An 18,963-nucleotide genomic window follows, 5' to 3' on the forward strand; every position below is an offset into this window, starting at 1 on the left:
CACCATCACAATACTGTGTGCGGACGCACTTTTCTCTGCTCTGCCCTCAGTAGAGCAAAGTGTTGTAGTGTGCATGTGCAGGTGTTCTTTGGCCTTTCTTCGCTTATGCGCACTTCAATACTTTGCTCTGCCCTCGAAAGGGCAGAAAGAAGTATGCCTGCACAGAAGCCTGATGGGGCAGACTGTGTGGATGACACAGGATGCATCATCCACACGAAGCAAGAAGAGAGGAGGCACAGAATCAAGACCAACGACGTCCATCACCAGACTGCCCCATAGGTGAGTATAACAAATGGTGCATATTGTACGTTATGCAAAACGTCTTGGGGACATAGTCATGAACGCAAGTGTTGGAACCCTTGAAATTGTTCCAGAAAATGAAGTATTAGACCCAGAAAATTATTGCAATTACATGTTTTGTTATACACGTTTATTTCCCTTATGTGTATTGGAACACAAAAATTAAAAGGGAGGGGGGGTAGCAAATTGTACATAATTTCACACAAAGCCCCCAAAATAGGCAGGACAAAATTGTTGGCACCTTTCCAAAATTGTGAATAAACAAGTTTATTTCAAGCATGTGATGCTCATTCAAACTCACCTGTTGCAATTAACACGTGTGGGCCACATGAAAAATAACACCTGAAACCAGATAAAAAGGGGAAAAGTTGACTCAATCTTTGCACTCTGTGTCTGAGTGTGCCGCACTAAACATGGAGAACAAAAAGAGAAGAGAACTGTCTGAGGACTTGAGAACCAACTTGTAATAAAAATATATCAACAATCTCGGGGTTACAATTCAATCTCCAGAATTTTTGATGTTGCTTTGTCCATTATGTACAACATAATCAAGAAGTTTACAACCCACGGCACTGTAGCTAATCTCCTTGGATGTGGACAGTAGAGAAAAACTTCCGAACAGAACAGGCATTGATTCCTGAGCCAATAACGATATCTGGAGAGGCCTGGATATATAGGACTGCTAGTTGGTGAGTATGCCAACATTATTTAAAAATTTTACAAGTATGCATACCTGAAAAAAATAAATCTATGCCAGATAATTCTTCTAGTTATACTAAAACGTTTTGTTGGGTTTTTTTTTAATATTTTTGAGGTTTGAATGAAATTGTAATAAACATTGGCTGGTCACTGGGCTAACTGGCAATTAATTTATGTTACTGCAAAGAGAAAAACACCACTAGACCAAAATCTTGTTATTGCTGCAATTATTTCATCTTTTGTGTCCGGTTTATAGATGTGTAATGGAAACTTCACAAATAGAAACATCAATACTTAGGCATTCTGGCTTTTTCATGCTAAATAAAACATCTAATGATCTAATTGGAGTAGATTATAAGAACTTGGTGCAACTTTTGGTATTTTGTGAGTCTGTGTAAAATCGTAACAAGAGCACATGACTAATGTTTTTCTATAAGAAAAAAGATGACATACACTTGGTGACTATTGCGGTGATCTTACCAGATGTGAAAAAAAGTTATATTACCTTAAGGAGTTATCCAGTATCGTACCCCCTTCCCCCCCCATTTGTTTTTCTTTTGGGGGGGGGGGTTTAATTGAAAGGCTTTCTTAGCTCTCAGGCCACCGCCACTCTTCTACTCAGAGCACTGTGTCCCCCGCAATCCATTGACAATGGTCATGTAACATGAGGAAAAATTCACAGTTCACCTGCATCAATACTGCTACTCCTTACGGGTGCCTTGGATCCGCCGGTGAGTCCCAACCGGTTATGTACGCCAAGGAAAAAATATAGATGAAGAATCCAGCACGATTTTTCTTGTTAGATAAAAACATCAAAGCTTTATTTTGAATAGTTAAAGATAACAAAAACGTGAAGACCGAGGTGTTTAAGGAGTCAAAATGGGAACTTAACGCGTTTCGGACTTCATTTTTAAAAACATACAGAGTCCTTAATCATAAGTTAAGGACTCTGTATGTTTTTAAAAATGAAGTCCGAAACGCGTTAAGTTCCCATTTTGACTCCTTAAACACCTCGGTCTTCACGTTTTTGTTATTTTTAACTATTCAAAATAAAGCTTTGATGTTTCTATCTAACAAGAAAAATCGTGCTGGATCCTTCATCTATATTTTTTCATCTATATTTTTTCCTTCATGTAACATGAGCCCTGCATCCAAATCAGTGTTTATGGGCTGCACATCTTTCTTGACAATGTCCTGAGATTGCCAGAAGACATGGTGCCCGGAGAAGTACCAATCCAAGAGGCAAGTTTGCTTTTTTCTTATTTTACTAGGCTCACTTAGAAGATATTGAAAAGGGGATGTTCAGAAGTGGACAATCATTTTAACATACTATAGAATATTACAAAATGGCAAAATCAACAAATTATTCTAATAAAAGCGTATGAGATCACGCCATCATCTCTGCATCTTTAGTTACATGTTGCAAACGTGAATTCATACATGGATATTAAAGGGGCTGTCTAATGAAAACATCACTGGATAGGTGATGACTTTGGGATTGGTGGATTTCCATCCTCTGACCTGCACCGTTCAGCAGAATGGGCAACTTTTGTCCCCTTTTGGATGGATTGGCAGTGCACGTTAGTCTGTTGCATCATTCATTCCCTATGGGGCAGCCAGTCATTGACTCAACATTTTCGGGCAGCCCCATAGAGAATGAATGGAGCTGCAAACCATGAGAATTTCTGTTCTAGTCACAGTATTTGGACGCTCACCGATCAGCAAGTTCCCTTCTATCTACAGGAAGTTATTTTTAATGGACAACTCCTTTAATGTTGTATAATAAGAGCCTGTTAATCATATTTGTACAATAATTGGAGACTATGACATAACACTATACTGTATTGCAGAAACAAACCCAGTTTATGTTACCTGTGATCTTTGTTATATAAAACTGAAATCATGTTTGGTAGAAAATGTAAAACTTGCCTTATTTAAATCCCATGATTAGGGCATTCATTCATTTATAATACATATATACAAAGGTCATACAAACAACTCGTGTGTGTGGAAAAGACAGATCTAGACAGATAAATTATTATTTTCCAGTATTTGGCCAGTTTGTTCGTAAATTGAAAAGAATGTCCACATCCTGGGGTGCCAGTTTATAGACTCCAAGTTCGTTTAGTGCTGCTGTAGCGGAGGGCACTTTGTCATTAGTAGCGGTTTTATCCAAGCACGGTGCTGCAGACTGTAACACGTCCTTCAGAAGCAATGCAGAGCCCACGCTAAGATTCAGAATCGTGCAGGCTTCTTTCACACTGGAAGAATGAGATGTATCGATGAGATACAGTGATGTCATAGTATCGCAGTATTTAGCCGAGAACGAGTTATCAAGAGGGTCAAATACATCAGTGTGTAAGTGAAGTATTTGCCAAAATTTCTACCATATGTATTATGTTATCATTCTTCTTCATTTAAATAGCTTTAGAAATTCTGTTTTGTTCACATTTATACTCACTGCTTAAAATAATTCTCTGGCCTTTTGCAGTAATGGGAAAATAAAGGAAAGAGATTCCTTGACATATCAAACTGCAATTGTGCTGCTCCACCTTCATTGAAATGATTGGCCAAAATGACCTGTGAAAGAAAAAATATTCTGCAATAATTAGTGATAACATATTACAGCACCACGCCAGCGTTTTCTTTTCCTTCTGTGCTATAGTGGCACTCTAAATATAAGCCCCCTACCCACGATATTATACTCAACCTGCCATCTTAATCCTTTTTTAGCGCCACTCTGGTCCAGCAGCGCCATCTTGTACCCGTAACTTCTGACTGTCCAAAAGTTACGTCACAAGCTCTCAATGTAACTATGAAGGCTCTCAGACTTGTATTGATTTGTGACCTCTGGCTTGCAACGTGAAACAGTGGCGCTGTCGGCAGGTCGCAAATCGCCGGAGACTGACTGGAATGATGCTGGAAACAGATTTAGATAGCAGCAGGTGAATATAAGACAGGGGACTTACATTTAAAGCACCACTCCAGAGCTGAATTATTATATGTGTACGGAAAATATTCAGACCCCTTTAATTTTTTCACTCTTTGTTTAATTCCAGCCATTTGGTAAATTCAAAAAAGTTCTTTTTTTTCTAATTAATGTACACTCTGCACCCCATCTTAACAGAAAAAAAAACCCCCAGAAATGTATACATTTTTGCAAGTTTTTAAAAAAAGAAAAACTGAAATATCACTGTCATAAGTATTCAGACCCTTTGCTCAGACGCTCATATTTAAGTTATATGCTGTCCATTTCCTTGTGATCCTCCTTGAGATGGTTCTACTCCATTGAAGTCCAGCTGTGTTTAATTAAACGGATAGGTGTGTGCCTTTCTAAATCAAGTTCTATCTATATAAGACCTCGCAGATCACAGTGCATGTCAGACCAAATGAGAATCATAAGGTCAAAAGGAACTGCTGAAGAAGCTCAGATACCAAATTGTGGCAAGGCACAGATCTGGCCAAGGTTACAAACAGAATTTCTGCAGTACACAAGGTTCCTAAGAGCACAGTGGCCTCTATAGTCCTTAAATGGAAGATGTTTGGGACCACAAGAACTCTTCCTAGACCTGGCCGTGCAGCCAAACTGAGCAATTGTGAGAGAAGAGCCTTGGTGAGAGAGGTAAAGAAGAACCCCAAGATCACTGTGGCTGAGCTCCAGAGATGCAGTAGGGAGATGGGAGAAAGTTGCAGAAACTCAACTGCAGACCTCCACCAGTCGGGCCTTTATGGTAGAGTGGCCTGACAGAAGCCTCTCCTCCATTCAAGACATATGAAAGTCTGCATAGAGTTTGCAAAAAAAACACATGAAGGACTCCCAGACTATGAGAAATAAGATTCTCTAGTCTGATGAGACGAAGATAGAACTTTTTGGTGATAATTCTAAGCGGTATGTGTGGAGAAAACCAGGCACTGCTCATCACCTGCCCAATACAATCCCAACAGTGAAACGTGGTGGCAGCAACATACTATGGGGGTGTTTTTAACCTGCAGGATCAGGACTACTGGTTGCAATTGAAGGAAAGAATACGGCCAGGTAAAGAGATATCCTGGAACAAAACCTCTTCCAGAGTGCGCTCGACCTCAGACGTAGCCGAAAGTTCACCTTCCAACAAGACAATGACTCCAAGCACACAGGTAAAATAACAAAGGAGTGGCTTCAGAACAACGGACCATTCTTCACTGGCCTTGCCAGAGACCTGACCTAAAGCCAACTGAGCATCTCTGGAGAGACCTGAAAATTGCTGTCCACCAACATTCACCATCCAACCTGACGGAACTGGAGAGGATCTGCAAGGAAGAAAGCCAGAGGATCCCCAAATCCAGGTGTGAAAAACTTGTTGCATCATTCCAAAGAAGACTCCTGGCTGTACTAGCTCTAAAGGGTTCTACTCAATACTGAGCAAAGGGCCTGAATACTTATGACCATGTGATATTTCAGTTTTTCTTTTTTGAAAAACAAAAATTTGCAGAAATTTCTAGATTTCTGTTTTTTTTTCTGTCAAGATAGGGTGCAAAGTGTACATTAATGAGAAAAAAAATGAACTTTTTTGAATTAACCAAATGGAGTGGTGCATTAACTCTCTCAAGACCTCGTTGTCTGCGATGATCTGGTTTACTTACGTCTTGATAAATGAACAAATCCAGCTTTTCGGCAAGCATTTGCCAAACACTTTTGAATAACGTATGACACAGCTGTTGTTCCAGTTGCAGAAGACGGTCCCTGAGCGTCAGTAGCATCGGGCATGCTGAGCTGGATAATGACATCACAGCTTGTTCTGACTGTGAAGGCAACGATAGCCATCTGGAATTAGCACGTAATAAGACAAGTTAGAGAGATAAGCTTTTTGTAAAGAAAAAGAAATAGATAAATTAAAAAAAAAAAGATAAAGCAGATAAGAGATGATAGACAAACCTTTCTTTCTTGTACATCTTCGCTCCTTCTTTGACTTCTCGGAAAACATGCTCAACTTGACGCGATAACATATCGTTTTTTAGTCGCTCAAGAAGATTAATCATATCATCAAACACAGAGATTTCCATGGAAGCCAGCTGCCCAAGTTGTAGCTTATTGCTAGAATTTATAGCAGTGCAAACCTCCAGTGCAGCTTGCTGCAGCTGTAAGAAAAACTGCAAGCACAGACTTTATATTACAAATTAGCATTGTACGATGACGTATAAACAGATTATTAATAAAATGTGCGCAGCACGTCTACGAATATCATCCAGAATAAAGAACTCACAGGCACAAAAGCAAACATTGCAATTATCATGCCCAAAACAGATTATAGGAAACTTTGTAATATATCTTATTAGACAAGAGACCCTATTTATGACTTGTATGCTGCATGTTTACCAGACATGTTATAACATCTTCTATTTCTAAATAATTACCTGAAAGTGCAGTGACACTTTAAACCAAAAAAAGTGGGGGTTTTTTTTAGTGTTTGCCCCTTATAAAGCTTGTAAGGACACCAAAAGGCAAAGCAATTGCTATGCAGAATTCAGTAGAAACAGTGCTGAACATCCTTAAAGGGAATCTGTCAGTAGGATCAGCCCTCCTAAGCCATGTAAATGGACATGTAGGTCATAAGAAGCTGAATAAAACGATACCTTGCTATCGAAGATCTGATGTCTTTTACCTGAGAAATCCACATTTTTCTTATATGTAAATGAGATGTTCCAGGCTGGGGACAGGACACTGATCTATATGAGAATGTGCCTGCAGAGGCTATTTTTAATAAAAGCGGGTGTTAGTAGTATGAGATATGTAACAAAGAACCGTAGAACTCAACTTTGTCTTCTTAAAAAAAAAACGTTTGCAGCTGCAGCTCTCACAGCTCTGCTGTATTGTAACAATATTCCAACACTTGCTGCCTGTGAGATGTAAGCTGAGAGGATACAGAGGTGTCAGTTATGCCGGAGTCACACTTGCGAGTGACTCATGCATGACACACGCGAGTCTCACATAGCATCACCTGGCACGCGCACTCTTAGCACAGGAGCATCTCAGCTGCATAGAAATACATGTAGCCGACCAACTGCAGTGCAGCCGTGCCAGGTGATGCGATGCGAGACTCGCATGTGTCACGCATAAGTAAGTTGCAAGTGTGACTCTGGCGTTCTAATTACACACAGATCTCAAGTGAGATCAGGAGAGCAGCAAATCACTTACACACTAGTAACACCTACCTTATGAAATATAATCTCTGGAGGCAAAATCTCATGCAGATCCATGTCCTATTCATAGCCTGGAACAGATCATTCACATAAGAAAAATACTGATTTCTCTGGAATAAGACATCTGATTGCAGATATCAAGGTATCAATTTATTCATCTTCCTATGACCTATATGTGGATATAAACTGCTTAGGAGGGTTGATCCTACTGAAAACTTCCCTTTACAAAACATGACTAAACATGCAATGTTAATATTAATGCATCGACTCACAATGTTGTCAGCCCAGTCTCCAAGCACAGTTGCAATATAATTGACTGCATTCAGGATTGCACAGTATTTAAAGCTGAGAAGAGCTCGGTTCTCTTCCTTCATCACTTGTGTTAAACGAATCCTAAAGTCATCAACTAAATTTTTCTGCAGCTCCAAAAACTTCAGTTTCTTTTCTGCGGTGGGGAGGTTCTTATATCTGTCTGTTAGTCACAAGAGAAGAAAAACTGCTTCAGCCATATACTCAGCTCGGACATGCAATAGGTACACCAAGGATGATTAGCTGACATCAATCAATAGACATCAAGTAAAGAATGTAGATTAAAAAAAAAGTGTATTACTTATATTTGTGAAACTTGCGGATGCTATAAATACACTGATCTATATATACAACCTAAAAACAATGGAGTGTTGTAAGAAACGTAAAAAAATAAAAAAAGTTTTCTCCACTTATAAAGGCTTTAACTCCCAAAACGAGGTTATTGCACTGTCTATAAAAGTTGACAATCTCTGCACACACTGAAAACCGTGACAGCTATGAAACTTTTTGGATTGCTCTAGAAATAGCGGAGTAAAAAGGAAAAATGCTGTGTTTGTGGGTGCTGCTGTATCCAGAGAAAAGAGGGCAACCAGGAAATTGGAAAGTGAGAAATTTTATTGACAATTCACATTCCCTCTCCTAGTCTCATAAATGCTGCGATCGACACTGACCGCGGCATTTAGGCAGTTAAACAGCCAGGGGTGGTGCGGGGACTGTCCCTGGCTGTGACAGCTTGAGCTCGGCTATAACTTACGCTGAGCTCCCGGCGGTGATCATGTTGGCATAGACTCGTGAAGGGTCCTTTTTTTTGCAAATGGCATTTCAAAATTATCCCGAATTAAAAATGTCATTGTAAAAATATAAAATTAATACCTGTTATAACAAGCAGAAGAGTCATAAATGTCTCTGCACAGTCTGGAAATTTCATCTCATCAACATCAGAGATGTCTTTGTACTGTGATGACCAGGCAGCCTCTGATGACAGCATAGAATCCATCTTTTCTAGAGCCACTAACAAGGAAAACAAAATTAAAAGAAAACTTTTTTTATTTATTTTTATTTCTAGTGACACTTGCTTTATATGAGAAGTCACATGGTAATGTTAGATATGTTAATGACAGCACATCCAGCAATCATGGTTAGTTTAACATTTGGACTCAAAATCAGAACTGCTCAAAATGTTGTAGGTATGAATCGCCCTCAGTAATGACAGAGAAGAGCTTCATCAGCCTGGTGAAAATGTGGTCATCTGTTAGGCCCTGTGCGCATGCTGCGGATTTAATGCGGATTTGCTGGAGAAAATGTGTCTAACATTTCTGCAGTCATTCCCCAGCAAAACCTATGGGTATAAAAATAATGCTGTGAGCACACTGTTTTTTTTTTATACCTGCGGAATTTCCGCTGCGGAATTAATGTGAATGTCACTTCTTTTCTGCAGGTACCTGCGGTTTTGCCATAGATAATGGTAAAAATCCGCAGGGACCAACCCGCAGCAAAACCGTGGCTAAAATGCATCAAATCGCGGCAAAAACTTGGATGCGGTTTTACCGAGGTTTTTGCCGCGAGTGCTGTATTCTGCCAGAGGGTGCGGATTTTTCTTAAGAAAAGTCAATTTTCTAGTGCGCACATAGCCTTAAAGGGATTTTCCGGAACTATCTTCAGAAGCCCACCTGCTTTGCTGGGAGCAGTTTGAAGATTGACAGTTTGGACCAGCGGAATAGTCGTGCTGCTGGGGTGACCTGTACTCTCTCCCAAGCTGCTAGCAGCTTTGCCTCAGTAGCAAAATAGAAGTGCACGACGACTCACCAGCATAAACAGGCTGTAAATCATATAGTGTGCTTGGCCTGTAACGTAGGCAACGAGCTGTATACCGCAATATTAAAAATCTTGAGAACAGAGAGGATATTTAATGAGAGAGATTTGACAGTTTGTTTTTACAAGCACTTGGTAGTTTTACTTATTTTTTTAATGAACTTGAGACAACACCTTTTAAAGGAAAGCCCCTTGCACATATTTCTATTATTGAAATTCTTTGGACACTTTAAATCTTGTATCCTGGACTATATGCAAAAAAAAAAATAATAATTAAGAACTCACAGTACTTCAAGGATAAATAGTGATGTTAATTCACATATTTTTCATCAACTTTTAGATGCATCATTGCCACAGGTCTTTTCCATACCCTATAAATCCCTCTACACTCCCACCTTTCATGACTTCGCTCCTCCTTGCATTCCTCTTATTGTTTCCCATCCGCGCCCCCCCACCCCACACACACACACACTTTTTGTAAAACAGATGCTTATGCTTGTTGGCTTCATGCTATCTCATTTCTGTATTATTAAGAAACATTCTAAATAAAGAAATTATATATTATAATATATTACACACACACACACACACACACACACACACACACACACACACACACAATAATGAAGGGAATTTTGTTTACTTACCGTAAATTCCTTTTCTTCTAGCTCCAATTGGGAGACCCAGCCACTTGGGTGTATAGCTACTGCCTCCGGAGGCCACACAAAGTATTACACTTAAAAGTGTAAGGCCCCTCCCCTTCTGCCTATACACCCCCCGTGGGATCACGGGCTCCTCAGTTTTAGTGCCAAAGCAAGAAGGAGGAAAGCCAATAACTGGTTTAAAAACCAAATTCAATCCGAAGGAATCTCGGAGAACTGAAACCATTCAACATGAACAACATGTGTACCCGAAAAAACAAAAAACCCAAAGGAAACAGGGCGGGTGCTGGGTCTCCCAATTGGAGCTAGAAGAAAAGGAATTTACGGTAAGTAAACAAAATTCCCTTCTTCTTTGTCGCTCCATTGGGAGACCCAGACAATTGGGACGTCCAAAAGCAGTCCCTGGGTGGGTAAAATAATATCTCGTGATAGGGCCGTAAAAAAACGGCCCTTTCCTACATGGGGGCAATCGCCGCCTGAAGGACTTGTCTACCTAGGCTGGCGTCCGCCGAAGCGTAGGTATGCACCTGATAATACTTGGTAAAAGTGTGCAGACTCGACCAGGTAGCCGCCTGGCACACCTGCTGAGCCGTAGCCTGGTGCCGTAATGCCCAGGACGCACCCACGGCTCTGGTAGAATGGGCCTTCAGCCCTGAGGGAACCGGAAGCCCAGCAGGACGGTAGGCTTCAAGAATTGGTTCCTTAATCCACCGAGCCAGGGTGGATTTGGAAGCTTGCGACCCTTTATGCTGACCAGCGACAAGGACAAAGAGTGCATCCGAGCGGCGCAGGGGCGCCGTGCGGAAAATGTAGATTCTGAGTGCTCTCACCAGATCCAACAAATGCAAATCCTTTTCACATTGATGAACTGGATGAGGACACAAAGAAGGTAAGGCGATATCCTGATTGAGATGAAAGGGGGATACCACCTTAGGGAGAACCTCCGGAATCAGGCACAGAACCACCTTGTCCTGGTGAAACACCAGGAAGGGAGATTTGCATGACAGCGCTGCTAGCTCGGACACTCTCCGAAGAGACGTGACCGCTACAAGAAAGGCCACTTTCAGTGAAAGGCGAGAAAGGGAAACATCCCTCATAGGCTCGAAAGGCGGCTTCTGGAGAGCGATTAGAACCCTGTTCAGATCCCAGGGCTCTAACGGCCGCTCGTAAGGAGGGACGATATGACAAACCCCTTGCAGGAACGTGCGTACCTGAGGAAGTCGTGCTAGGCGCTTCTGAAAAAATACAGATAGCGCTGAGACTTGTCCTTTAAGGGAGCCGAGCGACAAACCTTTCCAAACCGGATTGCAGGAAGGAAAGAAAAGTAGGCAATGCAAATGGCCAGGGAGAAACTCCCTGAGGAGAGCACCAAGATAAGAATATCTTCCACGTTCTGTGGTAGATCTTGGCGTAAGTTGGTTTTCTAGCCTGTCTCATGGTGGCAATGACCTCTTGAGATAATCCTGAAGACACTAGTATCCAGGACTCAATGGCCACACAGTCAGGTTCAGGGCCGCAGAATTCAGATGGAAAAAACGGCCCTTGAGACAGCAAGTCTGGTCGGTCTGGTAGTGCCCACGGTTGGCCTACCGTGAGGTGCCACGGATCCGGGTACCACGACCTCCTCGGCCAGTCTGGATCGATGAGGATGGCGCGACGGCAGTCGGACCTGATCTTGCGCAGCACTCTGGGCAACAGTGCCAGAGGTGGGAACACATAAGGTAGCCGGAACTGCGACCAATCTTGAACTAAGGCGTCCGCCGCCAGAGTTCGGTGATCGTGAGACCGTGCCATGAAGGCCGGGACCTTGTTGTTGTGCCGGGACGCCATTAGGTCGACGTCCGGCATCCCCCAGCGGCGACAGATCTCCTGAAACACGTCCGGGTGAAGAGACCATTCCCCTGCGTCCATACCCTGGCGACTGAAGAAGTCTGCTTCCCAGTTTTCCACGCCTGGGATGTGAGCTGCGGATATGGTGGATGCCGTGTCTTCCACCCACGTCAGAATCCGCCGGACGTCCTGGAAGGCTTGCCGACTGCGTGTTCCTCCTTGGTGGTTGACGTATGCCACCGCTGTGGAGTTGTCCTACTGAATTCGGATCTGCTTGCCTTCCAGCCACTGCTGGAAGGCTTGTAGGGCAAGATACACTGCTCTGATTTCTAGAACATTGATCTGAAGGGTGGACTCTTGCTGAGTCCACGTACCTTGAGCCCTGTGGTGGAGAAAAACTGCTCCCCACCCTGATAGACTCGCGTCTGTCGTGACCACCGCCCAGGATGGGGGTAGGATGGACTTTCTTTTTGACAATGAGGTGGGAAGAAGCCACCACCGAAGAGATTCCTTGGCCGCCTGAGAAAGGGAGACGTTCCTGTCGAGGGACGTCGACTTCCCGTCCCATTGGCGGAGAATATCCCATTGTAGTGGACGCAGATGAAACTGCGCGAAAGGGACCGCCTCCATTGTTGCTACCATCTTCCCTAGGAAGTGCAAGAGGCGTCTCAAGGGGTGTGACTGGCCTTGAAGGAGAGATTGCACCCCTGTCTGTAGTGAACGTTGTTTGTCCAGCGGAAGCTTCACTATCGCTGAGAGAGTATGAAACTCCATGCCAAGATATGTTAGCGATTGGGTCGGGGTCAGATTTGACTTGGAAAAGTTGATGATCCACCCGAAACTCTGGAAAGTCTCCAGCGCAACGTTCAGGCAGTGTTGGCATGCCTCTTGAGAGGGTGCCTTGACAAGTAGATCATCCAAATATGGGATCACAGAGTGACCTTGAGAGTGCAGGACTGCTACTACTGCTGCCATGACCTTGGTGAAGACCCGTGGGGCTGTCGCCAGCCCGAAAGGCAGAGCTACGAACTGAAGGTGTTCGTCCCCTATAACAAAGCGTAGAAAACGCTGGTGCTCTGGAGCAATCGGCACGTGGAGATAAGCATCTTTGATGTCTATTGATGCTAGGAAATCTCCTTGAGACATTGAGGCGATGACGGAGCGGAGGGATTCCATCCGGAACCGCCTGGTTTTCACGTGCTTGTTAAGCAGTTCTAGATCCAGAACGGGACGGGAAGGCCCGTCCTTTTTTGGCACCACAAACAAATTGGAGTAAAAACCGAGACCTTGCTCCTGAAGAGGAACAGGGGTCACCACTCCTTCTGCCTTTAGAGTGCACACCGCTCGCAGAAGAGCATCGGCTCGGTCGGAAGGTGGAGAAGTTCTGAAGAATCGAGTTGGAGGACGAGAACTGAACTCTATCCTGTACCCGTGAGACAGAATGTCTCTCACCCAACGGTCTTTGACCTGTGGCAGCCAAATGTCGCCAAAGCTGGAGAGCCTGCCACCGACCGAGGCTGCGGAGAGAGGAGGCCGAAAGTCATGAGGAAGCCGCCTTGGTAGCGGGTCTTCCGGCTGTCTTTTTTGGGCGTGACTGAGCCCGCCAAGAATCTGAGCTCCTCTGATCCTTTTGATTCCTTTTGGACGAGGAAAATTGGGACCTGCCCGAGCCTCGAAAGGACCGAAACCAACTGTTTGGTTTGGGCTGGGGTAAGGCTGAATCCTTACCCTTGGACTGTTTAATGATTTCATCCAATCGCTCACCAAACAGTCGGTCACCAGAAAATGGCAAACTGGTTAAGCACTTTTTGGAAGCAGAATCTGCCTTCCATTCCCTTAACCACAAGGTTCTGCGTAAAACCACGGAGTTGGCGGACGCCACTGCCGTACGGCTCGTAGAGTCCAGGACAGCATTAATCGCATAAGACGTAAATGCAGACATTTGAGAGGTTAAGGATGCCACCTGCGGAACAGATGTACGTGTGACCGTGTCAATCTGTGTAAGACCCGCTGAAATAGCTTGGAGTGCCCATACGGCTGCGAATGCAGGAGCAAACGACGCGCCGATAGCTTCATAGATGGATTTCAACCAGAGCTCCATCTGTCTGTCAGTGGCATCTTTAAGTGCAGCTCCATCTTCCACTGCAACTATGGATCTAGCCGCAAGCCTGGAGATTGGAGGATCCACCTTGGGACACTGGGTCCAGCCCTTGACCACGTCAGGGGGAAAGGGATAACGTGTATCCTTAAGCCGTTTGGAGAAAAGCTTATCTGGATAAGCGTGGTGTTTCTGGACTGCCTCTCTAAAGACAGAGTGGTCCAGAAAAGTACTTAATTTATGCTTGGGATACCTGAAATGGAATTTCTCTTGCTGTGAAGCTGACTCCTCCACTGGAGGAGCTGGGGGAGAAAAATCCAACATTCTATTGATGGACGCTATAAGATCATTCACTATGGCGTCACCATCAGGAGTATCCAGATTGAGAGCGGTCTCAGGATCAGAATCCTGATCAGCTACCTCCGCCTCATCATACAGAGAGTCCTCCTGCTGGGACCCTGACCAGTGTGATGAAGTCGAGGGTCGCTCATAGCGAGCTCGCTTAGGCTGCCTGGGACTGTCGTCCGTGTCAGAGCCTTCACCCTGGGATGCATGGGACACCCCCGGAACCCGGAGCTGATCCAACTGAGGGGGACCAGGGAGCAATGATTCAACAGTGCCCATGGTCTGAGTTACTGGTCTAGACTGCAAAGTTTCTAGAATTTCAGTCATAGTCACAGACAATCTATCAGCCAAAACTGCAAACTCCGTCCCCGTCACCTGGACAGTATTCACAGGTGGTTCTCCCTGGGTCACCTCTAGCAGAGGCCCCGGCCGAGCAGTTGCCACAGGGGCCGAGCACTGCACACAGTGGGGGTCAGTGGAACCTGCCGGTAGAGTAGCCTCACATGCGGTACAAGCAGCATAGAAAGCCTGTGCCTTGGCACCCTTGCTTTTTGCGGATGACATGCTGTTGTCTCCTCTGAGCAATCTAGGAGGGTATATAGCCAAGAATCACCAGCGACCGTACAGTGCAATGTATAGCATGCAAGCATAAAAATACAAATGTACACTTCGGCACTAGTGGGGTCAGCACCAGAGGTGCCGCTTCCGCCCGCTCAAACGCGGTGTGTGGTCGCCAGAATCCCGTGTCTGGGTCTCCCAGAACTTGTCTCCCCTCTCCAGCTTAGACTGCCCACAGGAATGGCTGCCGGCGTTCTGTGAAGAGGGGCGGACCGTGGGCGTGCCTCAGACAAAGTGCGGGAAACTGGCGTCCCACTGTGCCCAGTGTGAGGGCTGGAGTATGTAAAGTAGACTCCAGCCCTCTGCGCTGATGTTCTGTACAGCGTCCCGCCCTTCCCCTGACTGGCAGGCCTGGGGGCGGGAACGAAACGAAACTAGGCCGCAAAAGCCGGGGACTCGAGTAATAAGCGCGGCCGTCATATATGCACGGCCAGCGCGGAAGTCCCCGGCGCACCACAAGTCCCAGCCGCACCGCAGCGTAAACTGACAGCAGCGGCCGGCGCGGCAGTTCCCAATACATTAACTCACTCAGCAGAGCTGTAGTGAGTAGTGGCACAAGCGCGCAGCGCTATTGTCCCCGGCGCACTAACACACCCAGCAATGCTGCAGTGTGTCTGCGCGCGGTCTGTACGGGGACACAGAGTACCTTGACGTAGCAGGGCCATGTCCCTGACGATACTCAGCTCCATATCCAGCAGATTCCCCAGCGGCTGTGGATGGAGCACGATCTCAGTGCCTGGAGACCGGTAAAATCCCACTTCACCCAGAGCCCTAAGGGGGATGGGGAAGGACGCAGCATGTGGGCTCCAGCCTCCGTACCCGCAATGGGTACCTCAACCTTAACAAACACCGCCGACAAAAGTGGGGTGAGAAGGGAGCATGCTGGGGGCCCTAGTATGGGCCCTCTTTTCTTCCATCCGACATAGTCAGCAGCTGCTGCTGACTAAACAGTGGAGCTATGCGTGGATGTCTGACCTCCTTCGCACAAAGCATGAAAACTGAGGAGCCCGTGATCCCACGGGGGGTGTATAGGCAGAAGGGGAGGGGCCTTACACTTTTAAGTGTAATACTTTGTGTGGCCTCCGGAGGCAGTAGCTATACACCCAATTGTCTGGGTCTCCCAATGGAGCGACAAAGAAATCAGCATTACCTTCGCTGCTCCTGTCCTTGTTTACAGGTTGTAGCAGTGATATTACACCTACAGTACATGTGACCAACCAGTCAATGGACCTAGAAATTATGCCAATGTAATAGGCAGAAGTCCAATGAACACAGTGATTGGCTCTAGAGGTGACGTGTGCTTTAGTTGTGACTTCATTGCTGCAAATACTGGGGCAGCGATGGAGATGTATCAATGGAGCATCTGAGGGTGCATAACAATTATTATTTTTAACCAGTCCAAGTTGATTTAAAAAAATATTGATGTAAAACCCTTTTAAAGGGAATCTGTCAGCAGGTTTTTGCTATCTAAGCTGAAGCCAGCATGCTGCAAGGGTTAACACAAAGTGCAGCCATACCTGTGTTGTCACAGTCCAATCTTTTATTTGCTACTTGTTTAAGCAGCAATACCCTTAATATAGGACTAGAAACTCATGTGCAGAGTTGTCCGACATGCCCCCTGCTGTCATTGACAACTCACTGTCAATGAACAATCTCTATAGAAATCCTGGTGTGGGCGGGGACAGCTCCTTGGGCACACCTAAGTTACTAAACCTAAAAATTCAGATTGTGTCACAATGGCTGCAGCCAGTAATCTAAGGGATACATCATTAGATTCAAAATCTACTTGCCTACATAATGCTGCTCTCAGATGAGGTAGCAAAAACCTGCTGACAGATTCCCTTCAAATATTATTTCAGTTTTCTTCATAATCCTAGAACTGATAACCATCCACCCAACACTTAACACAGGCTTTACAACTAAAGTTAAATGCTTCACAATGTTCAATGGGCCCAGGTTAGTAAGCACAATATATGAGCTGTACATTTTATCACCACCACCTACAGTACTGTGCAAAAAATTTAAGCAGGTTTGAAAAAATGGTTTAAAAAACAGAAGTGTTATCTTATTTTGATCAATTAAAACATACAAAAATAAATGAACAAGAGAATTCTAAATCAAATAATTATCGGGCGAGGCTACGCTTGCTTTCAAAATAGCATCAATTCTTCTAGGTACACTTGCACAAATGTAGGGATTTTGTAGGATTGTGGTCAGGTGTATGATTAGATAATTATATCAAATATCTGATTATAATCATAATTTTCACAATAAGGTTAAAACACACTCATCAACTGAAATAGCTATGTGGAAGGCTTAAAAATGGGTAAGGAACAGCCAAACTCTGCTACAAAAGGTGAGGTTGCGGAAGACAGTTTCATGTCTCAGGTCATACACCATGGCAAGACTTGACACAGCAACAAGACACAAGGTAGTTATACTAAATCAGTCTCTCCCAGGCAAAGAATTCAAAGCAGACTGGGGTTTTAGGCTGTGCTGTGCAATGTGCAACATTGAGGACCACAGATGCAATAGTTGGCCAAGGAAACTTAGTGCATCAGATGAAGGACAAATCACGCTTACTTTTGAAATCGGAAGATGTCCCCAGCATTGCCATTAGCTGAGAAACAGCAGCTACCAGTGGGACCCTGCTACACTCAGTCACTATTCGGGGAAGTCTGACCAAAAGTGGGCTTCATGGAAGAATTGTGGACAAAAAGCCATACCTTAACATAGAAACCAGGCAACATGACTCAACTAAACATGAATACAGAAACTGGGGCAAAAAAAATGGCAGCAAGTGCTCTGGACTGAGGAGTCAAAATGTGAAGTACTTTGTTGCTACTGATGGCAGTTTGTTCACCAAAAGGCTGGAGAGTGAGTGGCCCTATAATGAGTGTCTGCAGGCAACCGTGAACCAAGGTTGTGATTCCTTGGAAGTTGGGTGCTGCATTTCAGCAAATGGAGTTGGGATTGTGATCAGGATTAATGGTGTCCTCAATGCTGAAAAATTCAGGCAGCAATACCATTAGTTAGGCCTTTGATTGGCTCTTAATGTATTCTGAAACAGAACAGCCCCAAACATACAGCCAATGTCATCAAGAAGTATCTTCATTGTAGAGAAGACCAAGGTGTCCCAGAAGTGACAATTAAGCGCCCACAGAGCCCTGTTGTCTATATCATCAAGTCTGCCTGGGACTACATGGAGAAACATTTGTCCAAGCCTCCATTCATAGAAGATCTGTCGTTATTTCTCCAAGATGTTTGGAACAACCTTCCTTTCAAAATTTTTGTGCAAGTGTGCCTAGAGGAACTGATGCTGTTTTGAGGGTAAAGGGTGGTCACACCAAATATTGATTTGATTCAGGTTCCGCTGTTCATTGAGTTTCCATTTTATTAATTAATAAACTATTAATACTTTCCAGAATTTTTTTCCACACCTGCCTAAAATTTTTGCACAGTACCGTAGGTTACTGCAATGTCAGAAGCGGCATAAAGTTACTGCATATATTCTCCTCTTACATTTTCTTTCCACTGTCAGCCATCGCTGAAAGAAAGTGTCCTCTGAAAGGATGTGCATGCAATTTGGCAGGCTGCTTAGATATCCATGTGCTGTGTGGAGTTCCCTTTGAAACAAGAGTACCTCATCCACAAGGTGACAGAAAAGGACGTCATCATACAACAAACAAGGAATGTCAATAGACAACTTCTCCAGTACCAGCATGACAAGTCCTCGAGTAAATTCCATCTGCAGAAATGACAAGCAGACACTGTTAGCTCATATGCATTTTGTATATAAGGCTAGAAATACATTAACTAAGCCATTTGTGACCAACCTACTAAACACACTTACAAAATGATTCTGGTATTTTATGTCCATAGAAAATAACTAATGCGTTCACCCCACGATCTACTGTCTAGCAGAGTTTAATAATTTACAGGACCATCTACAGTTTCCTATGTTACAGGATGGTAATCTATCCAGAAATATCAGATGCTATACTGTGGCATTTTTTCCTCAAACCCATAGACTTGAATGGGCGCGTCTCACCTGATTTCAGAGGAAATTATGAACATGCTGCAATTGGGTTTTCCCATTTAACCCCTTCA

The 18,963-nt window shown here is 44.2% G+C and overlaps 1 protein-coding gene across 2 annotated transcripts in view; it reads right to left on the reverse strand.

The window, feature by feature from the left end:
• Window positions 1–2,043: 2,043 nt before the first annotated feature.
• The window catches only part of RINT1 (RAD50 interactor 1), a 52,747-nt gene continuing 35,827 nt past the window's right edge, over window positions 2,044–18,963 (reverse strand). For both annotated transcript variants that reach the window (XM_075342570.1, XM_075342569.1), the window contains exons 8-14: window positions 18,376–18,601; window positions 8,362–8,499; window positions 7,452–7,651; window positions 5,915–6,129; window positions 5,623–5,803; window positions 3,461–3,579; window positions 2,044–3,260 (exon numbers count right to left, since the gene is read on the reverse strand). In XM_075342570.1, the coding sequence (XP_075198685.1) occupies window positions 3,038–3,260; window positions 3,461–3,579; window positions 5,623–5,803; window positions 5,915–6,129; window positions 7,452–7,651; window positions 8,362–8,499; window positions 18,376–18,601 (1,302 nt within the window). In that variant the 3' untranslated portion in view covers window positions 2,044–3,037. The remainder of the gene's footprint in view (window positions 3,261–3,460; window positions 3,580–5,622; window positions 5,804–5,914; window positions 6,130–7,451; window positions 7,652–8,361; window positions 8,500–18,375; window positions 18,602–18,963) is intronic.

The sequence above is a fragment of the Anomaloglossus baeobatrachus genome, chromosome 4 (assembly GCF_048569485.1).
Source record: "Anomaloglossus baeobatrachus isolate aAnoBae1 chromosome 4, aAnoBae1.hap1, whole genome shotgun sequence".
NCBI classification, from domain to species: Eukaryota; Metazoa; Chordata; class Amphibia; order Anura; family Aromobatidae; genus Anomaloglossus; species Anomaloglossus baeobatrachus.